General features: G+C 34.3%; 1 protein-coding gene across 16 annotated transcripts in view; it reads right to left on the bottom strand.

The window, feature by feature from the left end:
- Positions 1–16,251, bottom strand: part of BAZ2B (bromodomain adjacent to zinc finger domain 2B) — a 395,277-nt gene that overhangs the window by 56,808 nt on the left and 322,218 nt on the right. For all 16 annotated transcript variants that reach the window (XM_054548956.2, XM_054548959.2, XM_054548958.2 and 13 more), the window contains 5 exons: positions 13,270–13,410; positions 10,423–10,677; positions 9,221–9,435; positions 7,693–7,767; positions 6,651–6,894 (listed from right to left, as the gene is read on the bottom strand). In XM_054548956.2, the coding sequence (XP_054404931.2) occupies positions 6,651–6,894; positions 7,693–7,767; positions 9,221–9,435; positions 10,423–10,677; positions 13,270–13,410 (930 nt within the window). The remainder of the gene's footprint in view (positions 1–6,650; positions 6,895–7,692; positions 7,768–9,220; positions 9,436–10,422; positions 10,678–13,269; positions 13,411–16,251) is intronic.

Below are 16,251 nucleotides of genomic sequence, written 5' to 3' on the forward strand. Positions count from 1 at the left end.
TTGATATACTTGAACACATTGAGTTTTTAGAATAAAAATAATTCCTAACATGCATAGTCCTAATTTCATAAATAGAAGGTTTGTAAGTAATTGTGTGAAATTTTTCATTCCAGAAAGTGACAACAGAAGAACTATCTCCAAATTGTAGGTTTTAGAGGGAAAGCATGAACAGAAGGTACACGGGTTTCTTTGGATCTTAGCTGCACTACTAGACATAGGCAAATTACTTAACCTTTGTAAGGTTATTCACCTGTAAATTTGGTGATAATGTTACCTACTACATGAAGATTTTGTGAGGACTAAGTAAGAACAGATCCGAAAGTAACCAACAGTGTTCCTACTTTAATAAGAAGATGCAGGTACAGCCCAGATTAAAGAAAAATAACAACTTGTTTTTGATGTTTACTTCCTATAAGCATTTATAAAAAGCCACACTGTCACCAACCACACACAAATATATATTTCTGACCAGTATGGCTACTACCCAATGAAAAAAAAAGTGAAAAAAAAGCTCCCATAGTTTTACTATTATCTCTCATTCATCCACTCCTTACCCAAATTTGGGAACCAAGTTACAAAGGTGTTTAGGCACATTATTTGTGCTGACAGTAACATGAATTCTATTTGGAATTAAAAGAAACCTTAAAAGATAACTAGCTCAACAACTCTTAAATCTTGACTTTTATGTGAATACTTATATATAGATTCTAAAATGATCTTCTGATCAGCAGGACAAATGTCTGATAATCTGTTCATGCAAAAATACAATTCAATCAATAAATATTCAAAATAAGATATCAAATATTTGAAAATGCCATGTATCAGCCAAATATTCTAACTGCAATTTTTAAGACTCTTCCTACGATGCAAAAAGAAATAAAATGTCTCCTAAAGTTTTATTTAAAGGAGTTTTGGCTAATAGTACTTAAAATTTTCAGAGATTAAAAAAACCTTGGAAGAACAGACAGAAAGGTAGTAGCAGCAACAACAAAACTAAGAACACAGAATCGATCCCAGTCACAGTTCCCCAACCAAAAAAGAGCATCATTATATGTCCCTATATATCATAGTTTAATTGTCCACAGAACCTCTCACAGGCCAACTTGTGAGGTTAAACTCCCATAGGTCTCAACACAACTCTACGGAATGAAGGAATGAAGAGTGAGGAGAAGAGGGAATTCTCTTTGAGATAAAGGGGCTATGATCTAGTCAAGGGCAGTATCTTCTAATCGAAAGGGATCCTATGGGTCTCAATAAGAAAACCTCCCTGCAATCAATCCTTTAAGGAAGGTAACTACCAATACTCTACTTAAAACTTAACTGAGAGGCCAAATCTATTTTTTGAGAACTAATGTGCCTAATTTATCAGTTTCATTAAGTAGTCAAAATTTTACTTACATAGGAAATTGATGTGTCTGCCAGTTCTTTATCATAAAGAATAATTCAAATCATTTAACATGAAATGTTAATTTGACTTCTTAGGTCCTAATATTTATTACTTTACAAAATTTTGAAATTGTTTTCTCACATTACTAACAAGGATCTACCTTTGCCAGTGAAATCCTAAAATCTATTTAACTCTATAATTCAACACTCATAAAAAAGTGAAATATGGCTGAGTGCAGTGGCTCACGCCTGTAATCCCAGCACTTCAGGAGGCCAAGGCGGGCGGATCACGAGGTCAAGAGATCGAGACCAGCCTGGCCAACATGGTAAAACCCTGTCTCTACTAAAAATACAAAAATTAGCTGGGCGTGGTGGCAGGCACCCGTAATCCCAGGGGAACTGTGACTCGGGAGGCTGAGGCAGGAGAATCTCTTGAACCAGGAGGTGGAGGTTGCAGTGAGCTGAGATCGTGCCCCTGCACTCCAGCCTCGGTGACAGAGCGAGACTCTGTCTCAAAAAAAAAGTGAAATACTATCTTAAATGACACATCTCCTTTAAAACTTTAATAATGATTTTCAAATAGTCTATGTGTAAAGAATAAAATGTATGGTTTGTTAGTTCTCTGTTAAAAAAGAAACCAAGTGAAACGAATAATTTCTGTAAATAAGTTCTAGTTTAGTAAGATAACTATACAGGTGAATAAACTAAAATCCCAGTACATAGTTGTCCAAGTTATTGAACTTATGAGTTAACACTTTAAAACAATTTATAATGTGAAGTGCTAAAAGAGGCTACTAATTCTATGAAAAGGTGATTAATTTTGGTCAGAAAGGCTTAATTCCTGCTATGGAAACAGCTCCACTTGCCAAATGAAGCAGATTGCTTATAAATGTTATCTTTTGTTTGGGTAATTACACTTCTGATACTCAAATTATATACCCTTCATATTATTTGTCACAGATGAATGTACATAATTCAGTAGTTTCAAAAGTATAATATTATGAAATAAATTATTTCTGCAAGGACTCTCAATGTAGTCTCATTTTCAGATTGGTACTCTTAAAAGCAGTAAAGTTAAGTTCATTACAATGAGTTCTTGAATATGACATGAAAAACACAGGGAATAAAAGCAAAAATAGACAAGTGGTACTATATCAAATTAAAGGGCTTCTTCATGGCAAAGGAAACAACAGACTGAAAAGAGAACCTACAGGACAGGAGAAAACATTTGCAAACCATATATTTGATAAGGGGTAATATCTAAAATATATAAGTAACTCTTACAACTCAATAGCAAAAACCAGATAACCAGATTTTAAAAATGGCAAAGAACCTGAATAGACATTTTTGCAGTGAAGACATACAAATGGCCAACAGGTACGTGAAAAGATGTCCAACATCACTAATCAGGGAAATATAAACTCAAAATCACAATGAGATATCATCTCACACCTGTTAGGGTAGTTACTCTCAAAAATAAAGAGAAAGAAAGAGAGAGACAGGAGTATTGGCAAGGATATGGAGAAATTGGAACTCTCATACACTGCTGGGAGTGTGGGATTGTAAAATAGTGTTACACTGTTGGGAGTGTGGGATTGTAAAATAGTGTAACCACTATGGAAAACAGTATAAAGGCTCCTCAAAAAATTGAAAATAGAACTATCTGATCCTGCAATCCCACTTCTGGGTATTTATTCAAAAGAACTGAAATCAGGATCTTGAAGTATTTGTGCGTCACATTCATTGCAATGTTATTCACAATGGCCAAATGGTGAAAGCAACCCAAGTGTCCACTGATGGATGGATGAATAAACAAAATGTGATATATAGATACAGTGAATATTATTCAGCCTTAAAAAAATCCTGCCACAAGTAACAACATGGGTGAACCTTGAGGACATTATGCAAAGTGAAATAAACCAGTCACAGAAGGTCAAATTCTATATGATTCCAATTATATGAGGTATCTAAAACAGTCAAACTCATAGAACCAGAGAGTAGAATGGTGGTTGCCAGAGGCTGGGAGGAAAGGGAAATTGGGGAGTTACTATTTAATGGGTGTGAAGTTTCAGTTATGCAAGATGAATAAGTTCTAGAAAGCTGTTGTACAACCTCATGCCCATAGTTACCAACAGTGTATACTGTACACTTAAACATTTATTAAGAGGGTGAATCTCACGTTAAATGTTTTACCAAAATTAACAAAAAGAAAAGTTCATTCTAATAAATTTTACCATTCTGATTTAAAATACAACATTGGAAGTGGAGAATTTATGACAACGTTTTGTACTCATGATATTTTTACTTAAGAAAGAGAATTGTGTAGCATAAGTTCTACATTCATTCATAAATTTGATTATCATTGGTTCCAACTAGATATTATTTTCACACATTCCATCGATAAATTCATCTCTCAGCTTTCTTTCACATTCCATTGATAAATTCATCTCTCTAAGCTTTCTTTATTTCTCCAGCATTACTGAGTTGATGCAATAAGGGAAAAGAGTTCTTTCTAGACTTCCTTAGCTAAGTGCGCTTAGCATTGAGGGCAGAATAGTTAGCTGTATGTTGTTTTTTGAGTTCAATTCCACAGCCCTACCTAGCATTCTTTTCTGATAAAAGGTGAACTTCAATCTTTTATACATGTCCATTTTCATGACTTATGGTAGCTTTCCCTAAACTCATATACATACACACACACACACACATCCCTCTATGACCTTGCCTTCTTCCCTCTGACCGACTCTTCAAAGGTAGCTCCTTCACCTTGATTGAAGCCCCTCCAAAATCTTTAGAACCTTATACCACAGTGTTTTTTAAAATTTCTTTTATCTTAAATCCCCTTCTCTCATTTTATTGACACTTTCCTTTCCATCAAAAATCATCTTGTCTTTAACATCTGTAAAATCCTTGGCTCCTTCTCCTGCTCTAGGAACTCCCTGTCTTCTGAGGCACAATGCTTGAAACAGTCATCTTCATTTTCTCACTTTCTATTGTAATCAATCAATTAGAGCCTGGCAGGTGCGCTCATCCCTCTAATAAAACTGTGTTGACACTGGTTACCAATGACCTCTATGTTGCCAAATTCAATCAACATTTTTGGTCCATATCACACTAGCCTCCTACTGCTTTAACATTGTTTATCACTCTCCATTTTGCAATGTTTGATTTTCTTGATTACTGTTATTATTACATGTGTAGAAAAGACTTAACATAGCAGGCCTGATTGGTATCCTCTGGAAGGCCTTCTTACAAGGTTGGTCCTTGGCCTGGCATAGGGGAACTTGGCTTTTGGGAGGGTTAAGATGAGTTCTTAATATAGACCTGAACTATTTGCACTAACGATGTGGATTATGCTGAATACCTGCTTTTCTTCAGGAAATCTGATATTTTGGCACATGCTATGCAGAGGGTACCTACAGATACCAGCCCCCAGTAAAAACCTGGACACTGAGTCTCTAATGAGCTTCCCCAGTAGATAACATTTCATGTATGTTGTCGTAACTTGTTGCTGAGTGAATTAAGCCTGTCCTGTGTGACTCTGCTGGGAGAAGACTCTTGGAAGCTTGTATCTGGTTTCTTCTGGACTTTGCCCATACACTCTTTGCTGATTTTGCTTTGTTTCTTTTTACTGTAGTAATTCATTGCTATAAGCACAAGTATATGCTGAGTTCTGTGAATCGTCCTAGTGAATCACTGAACCTGAAGGTGGTCTTGGGGACCCCGAACTCACAGAAATCTCTAACCTCTCTGCTCTTGCTTCTTGAACAAGGAGCCTTGTGGGCTCCTATTAAATACTGATGTTCCCTGAGGTTCCAACCTCAGTCCACTACTCTATTCACTAAACCAATCTCCCTCTGCAATCTTATTACCTCATGATTTTAAATTATCATCTACATGATAATAACACCCAGATCTATATTTCTAAGAGCAAACTCTTCTTCAGGCCTCAGATTCCTAAATCTAACTGACTGCTGAGCTCCTATACATGGGTACCTCAAACTCAGCAAGTCCAAAAATAAATAATAATTTCCTGTCTTCAATTATCTGTTCCTTTACCTCCCCCTGTCCCCAATTATCTACTTACTCTGTTCCTGATTTCCCTGTTTTACTTAATGGCAACAATAGCATGAAGTCTTCCAAACCAGATTGCTGGAAATCAGTCCTACCACTCTATCAACCTACATAGTCTACCTTCCATCTTCAAGTCCTGCCCATTCTTTCTCCTAAATATTTATTAAATCATTTCCTCCCTCATCCCAACTACCATTGCTCTAGTTTCTACCCCTCACAACTCACCTAAACCATTGCAGTATCTCCTGACTGATCTCTGCACTTCTGATTTTGCCCCACCTTTTGTGTCTTTCTCATAGCTGCCAGAGTGAGTAACTTAAAAATTAATGCTGACCATGCCATTCTCTGATTATAACCCTTCAGTGGCTTCCTGCCACTAAAAAAGCAAAAGGTCCTAGTTCATCATTGTTGTGTATGAGACTCCAGTAACACTGAAGCACTTGCAATCCCCTTAAAGCACATTGTGGTTTCCTGCTTCTGTGCCCTTGGTCATGCATTTCTCTCTGCCTGGAACACTCTTCCCTAGACCTTTACCCAGGTTAATGTTCAGCTCAGCTTATAGCCTGAGCTGATGGGTCCAGAAACTCTTTGTGGGAGTTTATTACTCAGAAAGTCTAAATGCTCTTAAGTTGTATCTGCCTAGCACATTGTCAATACCCCTCTCAAAGCAGCTAACACATTATGTTTTCTTTTTGCAAATCCTTCTCAGTGAGACTGTAAATTGAGATGGGACTTTCAGTGCCTTATTCGTCTTTGATTAAAAATACCTAGAACTAGAGAAATAGTAACTGGTGTTTGAGGAATACATTATTTTCACTAAACCTGACAACACTTTTAAAGGCATGAAGCGCTGTACAAATGTAACACAGTATGTTAATAGAATGAAACAAAATACCTGAAATTAAAAATCTGCATATCTCTTTGGAGAATTCTCAAGTAATTATATTTAAAAAACTTCTTTTATTCAGTCTTAGTGTCTTTTATGTATAGACATTCTATGAGATATTTACATAACCATCACAAAAATCTTTATGGGATACAGATTGTAATATTTATTTTTCAGATAAAGAAACTGAGGCAAATAAATGTCAAAACTGAATTCAAATCCAAATCCATCTGACTCCAAATTCTGTTTTTAAAAATATGTTGTGCAGTTCTAGTTGTCTTAAAATCAACCTAAATTTCATTACCTCATCTTCACAGATATCAGTCTTTTTTCCTTTTTTGTCTTCTTTATCTTCTTCATCCTCATCATCTTCATCCCCTTGGTCATCACTGTCATCGTCATCATCATCGTCATAATCACTGTCTCCTCCCTTCCTTCTTCGCTTGCGTCCTGGAGTGGGTGTGCCCAAGGGATGTTGCTCTTCTCCCAGATCAATGCCACCTGAAGTGTCTCTTTTGCCTGTTTTCTTAGCATGAATGATTCTGAGCCTTTAAATATTACGAAAAGTGATGACATGGAAAAAAAGACTTCTCAATATACTTTCAAAAGAGCAAAACATGAGTTGTATGCAAAAACACCGTATGGCATTTCTTTTGTGTTAAGCAATATACCAATGTTAAAAAAAATCAGAATTAGGAAACTTAAGAAATGTTTCCATAAATTAAAGGATGCATTCACTTTCAAGAGTTATTCTGGATATCTCTTTGGAATTAGACTCATTAAAAAAAATGATGAAAGTTGAAAAGAAGAATTCTAACAACAGCTGAGTAATAATTTCTGATCCCATACTAACTGACTGAATAAATTTCAATTCAAATTACTACATAGAAACTAACCTCTTAACATAGGAGTAATTTCTGCCTGATATTTTCTGGCAGGAAGATAATTAAGTTTTAATGTTGAATAAGTTTAGCTAGATTCCGTAAAAGCAAATTTTAATTAGAAAGCAATTAAGAAAAAAAGTTCCAAACATTCTATTTGTGATAAAAGCAACTTAATAGCAACCACAATCTTAGAAAATGTAATTGCTTGACTTGTTTAAAAGAAAAAAGAGAAAATGACTTCCTTCTAAGTATGAAGAATATAAGCTCAATGAATCTCATTATATCTTTTGTCCATTGCAAATTCTGCCCCTGAGTTTTATTAATTTTATATCCCATCTAAATTGAGCATTATCTTTTCTTTAGACAATAAAAGTTTAAATTCTATCTTTGCAATTCATATGCTTTACTGGGAATTTGTATAAAAAGAAAACAGTACATTAACTTTAATAAAACAGGACTTACTTGCGGAGTTTACCTTCTACCACCCATTTATCTCTCCTCAAGTTTGACATATAGTCAATGTTCTTGTCGATTTCACTGCCAATGTAAGAATTTATTAAAAAGTGTAAATTAATCAATTTATGCAATGCATTAATTTGATATGCAATAAATTTGATACATAAATTAATACATTTTTGAATAAGTAAAAATGATACAACTGACCTCATGCATATACATGTTCATATATGTATGTGTTTATATATGTATACACATATGTTGAAAAGTGATAACTTCTTCAATGGATACAACATTAGTATTAGAAAATTCACTGTGGTTTCTATCTTAAACCAACAAAGAAACTATGCACCAATTGCCTTAGAAAGACAACATTCCAAGTTTTGTTGCAGGTATTTAAGATGTGATAATTTCCAAAATCAAAGCAGGATACCAGAACACACATGGATATTTACATAAGTGTACATACATACATATGCATATACACTAAGTGTATATATACAGACAACCAAACAGTAACTAAGAATATTATGATATCTGTTAAAGTCAAATAGGGGTGCTTTTTCCCTTCTGAAGCAAAAACCATAGTGTACCATTTACATTGAATTTGGGTGTATGTGTTTTGAATAAGTGCCACTTAGCATTACTATTTGTTATCATGCTCATGCTTAAATGAAATTATTCTTTCATAAAATTATAAGATGTGAATATTATTATATTTTTTAGGATGACTGTCAGTGAATAGCAGAAACAAACAAAAAATTACATTAATACAATATCATAGCTAAGATAGGTACAGAAAACTTAAAATTTCCTCACTGGTAGAAATGCATGACTCTGAATATTTGGATTGATCCTTTTTTTAGAAAGGTAAAGGACTAAAAGTTGTTAAAAATCTGTAAAATAATGAATAACAAGGACAAGATGAACATGAATTTGTTCAGAAATCCTGAATACTAGAGTACATGTTGGTATTAGTATTTTACTAGTAACAAGTACTAGAGTGAGAACTCTGACTTTTTAAATAGGATCAAATTCTTTAAAAAAGTATAAATAAATACACTGATAAATGAATACTCTATGGTTCTATTAGCATACAACAAAATAAAAAGTGGCTACGTAATTCTATGAATGGCTACTAAGCAAAATCAGGTAGTCATCTGTTCTTAAAAGACGTGAAGGAAAAAACAATTCCGTATTCTTGTGGTGGTACCACATTCTGGTACCATAGCAACTAAAAATATTTAAAAAGTTATGTATAAAGAATTAACAAAATTATTAAACAAAACAGGTGACAAAGACCACGTAATACAGACACACAGTATGATCCAAATTTTTTTTCAATATACTACAAAGAAATATATGAAAATATTATTAGTGGCCATCTCTAAATACTGAGATAAGTACAATTTTAATTTTCTTCTTTGTGCTAGTCTGTAACTTTCCAATTTTCTATAATCAATTTGTATTACTTTGTGATTAGAAAAATTCAAAATGGAAAAAAAATCATGGAAAAGGCTGGGCATATGCTCACCTGACCACACTCTTGCTGCATGCCAGTTCATTGATCAGGAAAGCCAGGACTGAAGCTTTCTGTGCTGGAGTGTGAGCCTGAAAAGCTTTGGTCTTCAGACTTTCAGTAAGCTCAGTTTGTCCACAGTGGGCTTCCATAAATATCTGTAAAATCTCGGAAACATTGTCTCGATTCACACCAACATTTAGCAAATGTTCTCCAAGAGCTGTTTTAGCCTATAAAAGTTTGGCATTTTTATCAGTATTACTCACAACCATTTATACCATAAAAACAATAAGATTAAAAATCCTCATATTATTTGATTTAGATATTACTGATAAGAGCTTTATTCACTTTTTTTTTTTAATGAAAGAGACACAAAAATAGTCAACAGAAGACAGACAACTATTCAAGTATTTGTATCCTTCTTTCCCCGCTTCAAATCCTTGGTTCCAAGTCAGGCAGGGAGAAGAGTATGCAAATTCATGGGTAGCAGAAGTTTTAAATTACCTATCAAGCCTTCCATGACTATAAAAGCGACACCAACCTTTCCCCAAGTTTTATCTGGACATTTTATCAGGAATGACAGAGTGGGGAGGTTAAAAAACAGTATTGTGTTTTCTACCTCTAAAGTGTCATAGGTTTTACTGGCTGGGAATAATAAATAGGGAAACACTGAGGGAGCTGGAAGAAAAACATGTGCATCTGGGAGGTTCTCTCTTCACAATATTATCTAGAGCAAAGCTCCCTGGAATGTATACTGTATTTGGAATTAAGATAAATGTGAACTTATTGAGGATCCACTGAGCAACACAGGGTCTTAACGTGCTGGTGTGTAGGTGCCTTGATTAGCTTCAGTTATTCACAGTGATTGAGAGAGAACAAGGTATAATATCAGAAGGCACATACAAGTTCTAGTTGCCTTATGAATTATGAATTCTGTTGTTGATGAATATCGCTTAAGGATTTCCTTAAATCACCTTGGTCTTTGCCTACAGCTAGAGGAAAAAAGAATAACTTGAGAATGGTCTACATTCCTTAAGGTTTATAACCAGGTTTTCTTTGTATGAAGTGTAACCTGACACAAATCTACAGTTAACTTTGTGAGACATTATGTGGAAAAATTAGATCAATCTATATAATCTTCTGCTAATATGCTAAAGCTATCTACCAATGCACTGACAGTACAAATTTAAAACATTTTATATTTTGTTTTTTTTTACCTTGTATCCTGTTATTAGACCTGGATCACATACAGCAGCTGAGAGGAGCCTCACAAGCAAGTCTTGTACTTCACCCATGCTGTCCCCTATATTTAGCAATCCCTCTTGAAGAACACTCAGGTTTGGAACATCAATATTCACATCAAAGCCCAAAACTTTACCAAAGTTTCGTAAGAACTGCACCACCATGAGACAGTCTGAAAATGTACTTCCAGAGAGAACAAGTCCTGGAATACGAGGCAACTCTGGCAAAGGCTGAAAATAAAATGAAATATAAATAAAATAAAAATAGCTTAATTTTTTAAAAGCCATGATTTCGTATCTTCTAAAGTAAAATAAGCTGCTACCATTTTTTCCCTCTTGTATTGTACCAGTAGCTTCCTTTGGGATGCTAAATTCTTTGGGGGCATTTCTGTAACCCCCCATGGAACTAAGCATAGTGTCTTGAAGTATCATCATGCAAGTAAGCAACCATTAATAAATTTTGGTTGAACTCAAATTATGAACTTAGATCTTTGCAAAAGAGACATTAATTTTAATCAACTTGCATATTCAATCAACTGACATATACATATTAACAAAACATGAATTATATAACTGGAACAAAAATTAAATAAAATATAAACATTTCAAAAGTACTTTACCATGGACATACTTATAGGGGCATGTGCACCAATTTCTTCTAATGATGATGACATTTAAAAATCACACTTTTTTTGTAGCTTAGAAACGAACAGCATGCATCTGTGGGCTCTATGGTTGGAGAAAGTGGTACCATCTATGGCTAATGAATGCAGATAAATAACTAGGTCCACATAACTAGAATCCATGACCGTGTACATAAACCCAGTTATAATGCAACTAAAGGTCTTTAGGTTTCCCTGTATTTAGGCAAGTATTAGCTTCAGTATTAAAATTAGCTATCTCTGTTGCTATTTCTCAAATATGCTCACATATTAACATTTTAATGACTTGATTGCAGTACCAGTTGTCATCAACATTTTAAAATTTCAATAAATAGGTAATCTAAATTAAAAACATTTTGCCTGTTAATGAGAGCCTAAAAAAGTACTTTAAATTTTAATTGGAAAAAAAGTGACATAAATATTTCTATTTATCTGAATCGGTCCTTGTTCAAAAATATTTCTCCACCCTGCATTTACTGAGGTAACCAATTGAAGACTTTTTCTGTTAATACTGTGTGGAAACACAAAACTATAGAAAATAGCTCATCTCATACAAATATTTTATATTCTTCTTGAAAACCAGTTAATTCTCATTCTCCCTTTTTCTTGAACCACATGAAACATATACATTTCTATGTAATTCTAAAAATTTATGTAACAAAGCTGAGTTAATAAAAATATGGCTTAAAATGGCCTTACATATTTGATATAGTACATATGAATTTAAATGAAAATAAAAAATACAAGAAAATGAAGCTCATTTAGGATTTAAAAAGCTTCATCACTATGAGCTTATTAAATGTGTTAACTAATTTATATACCCATTCTCTGCTTAGGAAAATTTAAACATCCAAATGACTAAAACTAGTAAGTATACTCTCGTTTTTATTTAGAAGCATTTATGCTAAGTAAATAAATAGAATATTAATACAGTTCAATCCATTCTAGAGTACTAAAAGTTTTCTTTAAGCACTTTAGAAAAGAGCTTACATAAATCAAGAGATAATCATTATTTGCATATCATTTGAATATTGCATATAAGTAAATACATATCCTACTTATTAAGTATAATAATATAGAGATGAAATGCATTATTGATATTTTTCTAGAAGTACCATCTTCTTAACTATAGTCAAAACATCATTGATTTTTACTCAAAAGTATATGAAATTATGCTGGTTGCCAAGATTATAGCAATCTTTCTAAATTTATACTTTTATGTATTTCAGCAACATTACATGTCTGTGAAGCACTATGGAAGACAAAACACATATGAGGTGCTTTGGTTGGACACAGTTTCTTCGCTTTCAGGATGATAAACAGTATAGGCTCTGGAGTTTAACAAACTGGAGTTTGAATCCAAATTGCCATTTATTAGTTGTGTAATCTTGGGCAAGTTCCTTAACCTCTTTGTGTCTCAGTTTTCTCATGTATAAATGGGAAGAAATACTAACTCCACAGGATTGTATTGAGGATTAAATGAGAAAATTCAAATAAGTGCTTAGCACAGTCCTAGCATGTAGTAAACATGTTCAATAAAGGTTTGCCACCTAAAGCACTGAAGGAGGTCACAGATTATAAATCCTAATTTATTTAAATATCTATAGGGATGTGGGGAGGAGTTAAGATTTTTCTGTGCCTGGAATCTCAGCACTTTGGGAGGCTGAGGTGGCTGTACCACTTGAGCCCAGGAGTTCAAGACCAGCCTGGACAACATAAGAGTCTGTCGCTACAAAAAATTAAAATAACAGAAACCCAAAAAACTAGCCAGGCATGGTGGCAAGTGCCTGTGGTCCCAGCAACTCAGAAGACTGAGGTGAGAGAACCACTTGAGCCTGGGAACAAGAAGCTGAGGCTTCAGTGAGCTATAATCCTGCCACTGCCCTCCCTCCAGCCTAAATGACAGAGTAAGACCCTGTCTGAAAACAACCAACCAACCAACCAACCAACCAAACAAAAAAACTGCCATTACCAGCACAAGAGCTCCAGAGAGGTTTACTTCTAGTTATCTAGGAAAGGCAAATTGACCTAGAGCTGGAAATTCACTGCTATAGTTAAAAATGAAAGGCTTTCACAATAGCAGCTCTGGCAAAGAAATCAGGTAAGAAAACTGGAAAAATTAAACTTATGAATGAAATCGTGTAGATGACGTATAAATTACCTTTTGGTCTGCTAAGCACATGTCTTCATTAGGCTTCTTTAGTTCCTTTGCCATTTCTAATTCTAATCTTCGCTGCTCTAGTTTACGCTCTTTATTTAATCTTTTCTCATCACGTTTTTCTTGCTTCAACCGTTCTTTTTCCTTAAAAAGAAAATCATGTACACATATTCTTCTTAATCATTATATATGTTGGAATAAACTTAGAATTATGTAGCAACACTGAATTATTTTGCTTTTCATTAATCTTACTCTCTAATTTTCAAAATAATCTTATGACTGTATATATTTAATATCAATATTAGATTCGACCTAGACTATTTTGTTATTCAAAATTTGTTCAATCATTTGCCAAGTTATAAGAATAAAATACTTATTAATAAAAGCAGGTACATAAAATGCACATGGGCAACTACATATCTTATTAAATAAAGTTATTAGCACAAATTTTAGTGTGGCTCCAGCAAGCAAATTATTTACAGCAGGAAAGTGGAAGTAACATGTTTGAATTTGCAAAAGTAGTTCTTTCAAAGTGAATTAGCTAGTCTTAAGACAGCACCTGTGAGGAAAGAGAAATATTATTCACCACCATAAACAACACTTAAGAGAATGTAAAATCAGTTCTGAAGGCAATGTCAAAAGCATTAAAAATGTTTTGGTAATGGCAACAATATGGAAATAACTGACTTGTCTCTCTGTTGTAGGGAATGACTTTTTGTTGGAGCAAGTGATTTTCTATTATAATACCATTATCGTTACTTTTTCATCATATCTCAAATATAGCTCTCATTTATTTAGAGGAGAAATAACAGTAGAATCATCAGTCAGTTCTAACCTACTACCGCATACGTGCCACACATTGCTAATTGGTTTATTTTTGTAAGGCTGATTATATCTCTTCCTTGATTAAAAGTCTTTCGATTTTCTATAAAAATAAGGTCTAAGTCCTTACTTTTGAATTCCAGACTCTTCTTTTCTAATCTTACCTCTCATATTTTTTTCTGTGTAGGTTTAGAATTTTCTATTCCTGATGAACATTTATTTCCTCAGCTGCTTATACTGGTTCACTGCAATCAAGACGTTCATTTTTCCCATCTTGCATATTTAAATCCTAATTAAACACTACCAATTTCTATTATGTTTCATAGCTCTTAACTCTGATTTTAACACAGCAGTCATTGCCTTCTGTACTATATTACTATTTTTGCCCATATTCTAGTCATCTCCATTTTGATTATCACTTGTAAGTAAGCACCCTGACTGCTGCTGGAGGGAATGGCCAAGAGGGAGAAAGAGAGGAGTGGGGAAGAACATGGGACCAGAGAGTAGAGAAAGTACAGTGTGTTTGAAAAATTGCTAGCAGTTTCAAGACTGGAGTGTAGGCTGCAAGTTGAATAGTTGCTGAATATTATGATAGCCAGAGGCCAGATCCTAAGGGCCTTTTTATATGACATGCACAAGTTACTGTTCATTTTTATACTGCCTCTGAATTTCTGGGTTACTGATTCATGCAGACATTCTGGGAGGACAAAGCATAAGGAAGCTTATGAGATTGTTGACACCAGCAAAGTTCTATAATTAATTCTACCAATTATAAACCAAAAAGCAGTTTCTGAGGGTTTGATTTTCAAATCAAATTATTAGTTAATAGCCTGAAGTACTATTATTACTAGCCCTTACAAAAGGGCAGCAGAATCACCGGTAGAATAACTTTTTTCCCCTAGAACTGAAATTTCAATTCTTAAACCCATGAACTGTTGCTCTAAGAACTTTCCAAAGAAGGGAAGATTTAAGTTTTTGGTTCCTCACCAGAGTAATGAATTAGCATCACTAATAGAAAAAAACATATTAAATATCTCTTACTGATTTGAAAGTAGATACTGTAAAATTTTCTGCTGCACTCATATGCCACGTGATGTTTGTCAATAAAGAATTGAATGTACTACAGTGTCTATGCCATATAGCCCAGATGTGTAGCAGTCTATATACCATCTAAGGTTTGGGCACGTCACTCTATGATGTCTGCACAATAATGAAATTGATTAATGACACACTTCTCAGAATGTATTGTCATCGTTAAGTGACACATGGCTTTACACAGAGCTAACCCAGATCTCTTAATGATGTATATAACAGCAATTATAAACATCATAATTGAGACTACTAGTTACTAAAGTTGTTAAAAATGGTTGCTATTACTTCTTAAAAAGAGAGAAAACCCATGTGATACTGAACTGATGCTCTTTTCACTGTGCCAACTTCCCACTGGTAGCAATCCTGGAGGTCTATTGAGCAATACTCAATAGACACACGGGCAACAAGCTAGATAGAGTGCACTGAATGCCGTAAGATAAATATGGATTATATTCTTGGAGTATCAATTTTAGCTGGTGATATGCAATACTTTTTTCCACTTGAAAAAGTAAAATATGGAATAGAATGCAAAAGTCACATTGATATTTATGATAAAATGGAGATTTCCAAAAAATTATAGAAATCGGTGTGACCTTTATCAGTTAAAGACAAGCATTTATTACTGTCTACTATTAGGCATACTTTAATGGAAATGTGGAGTCTCTCAATTCAGCATGAATTGTATAGAACTAATATAAATTCTGTGGTTATGGTACAAGTTAACTCTCAAAGAACCAGAGCTTCCAAGGTCCCCTCAACCATCAACTAATATTTATAATGGCATATAAAGCCAGTCACAATCTAGCCCCACACAAGTGCTAGTCTCCCATCTCACAATTCACAGTGGATTTCTCATGTTCCAGCCACACTGTATGACACACCTGGGTGGAGAAGACAGTGTAGCCCCTTTGAAGTTACTGCTTGGATGATTAATGATGATGAAGCAACAACAAAGCCAAGACGGGCATGTACACGAGGTTAAAATGGCTAACACCCTCTTAGTACCCCACCCCCAGGTCTTGTTTAGTCACAATACTGTACCTCTGTGTATGCCATACCTACTGTCTAGAA

Source organism: Pongo abelii, chromosome 11 (genome assembly GCF_028885655.2).
Source record: "Pongo abelii isolate AG06213 chromosome 11, NHGRI_mPonAbe1-v2.0_pri, whole genome shotgun sequence".
Taxonomy (NCBI): domain Eukaryota; kingdom Metazoa; phylum Chordata; class Mammalia; order Primates; family Hominidae; genus Pongo; species Pongo abelii.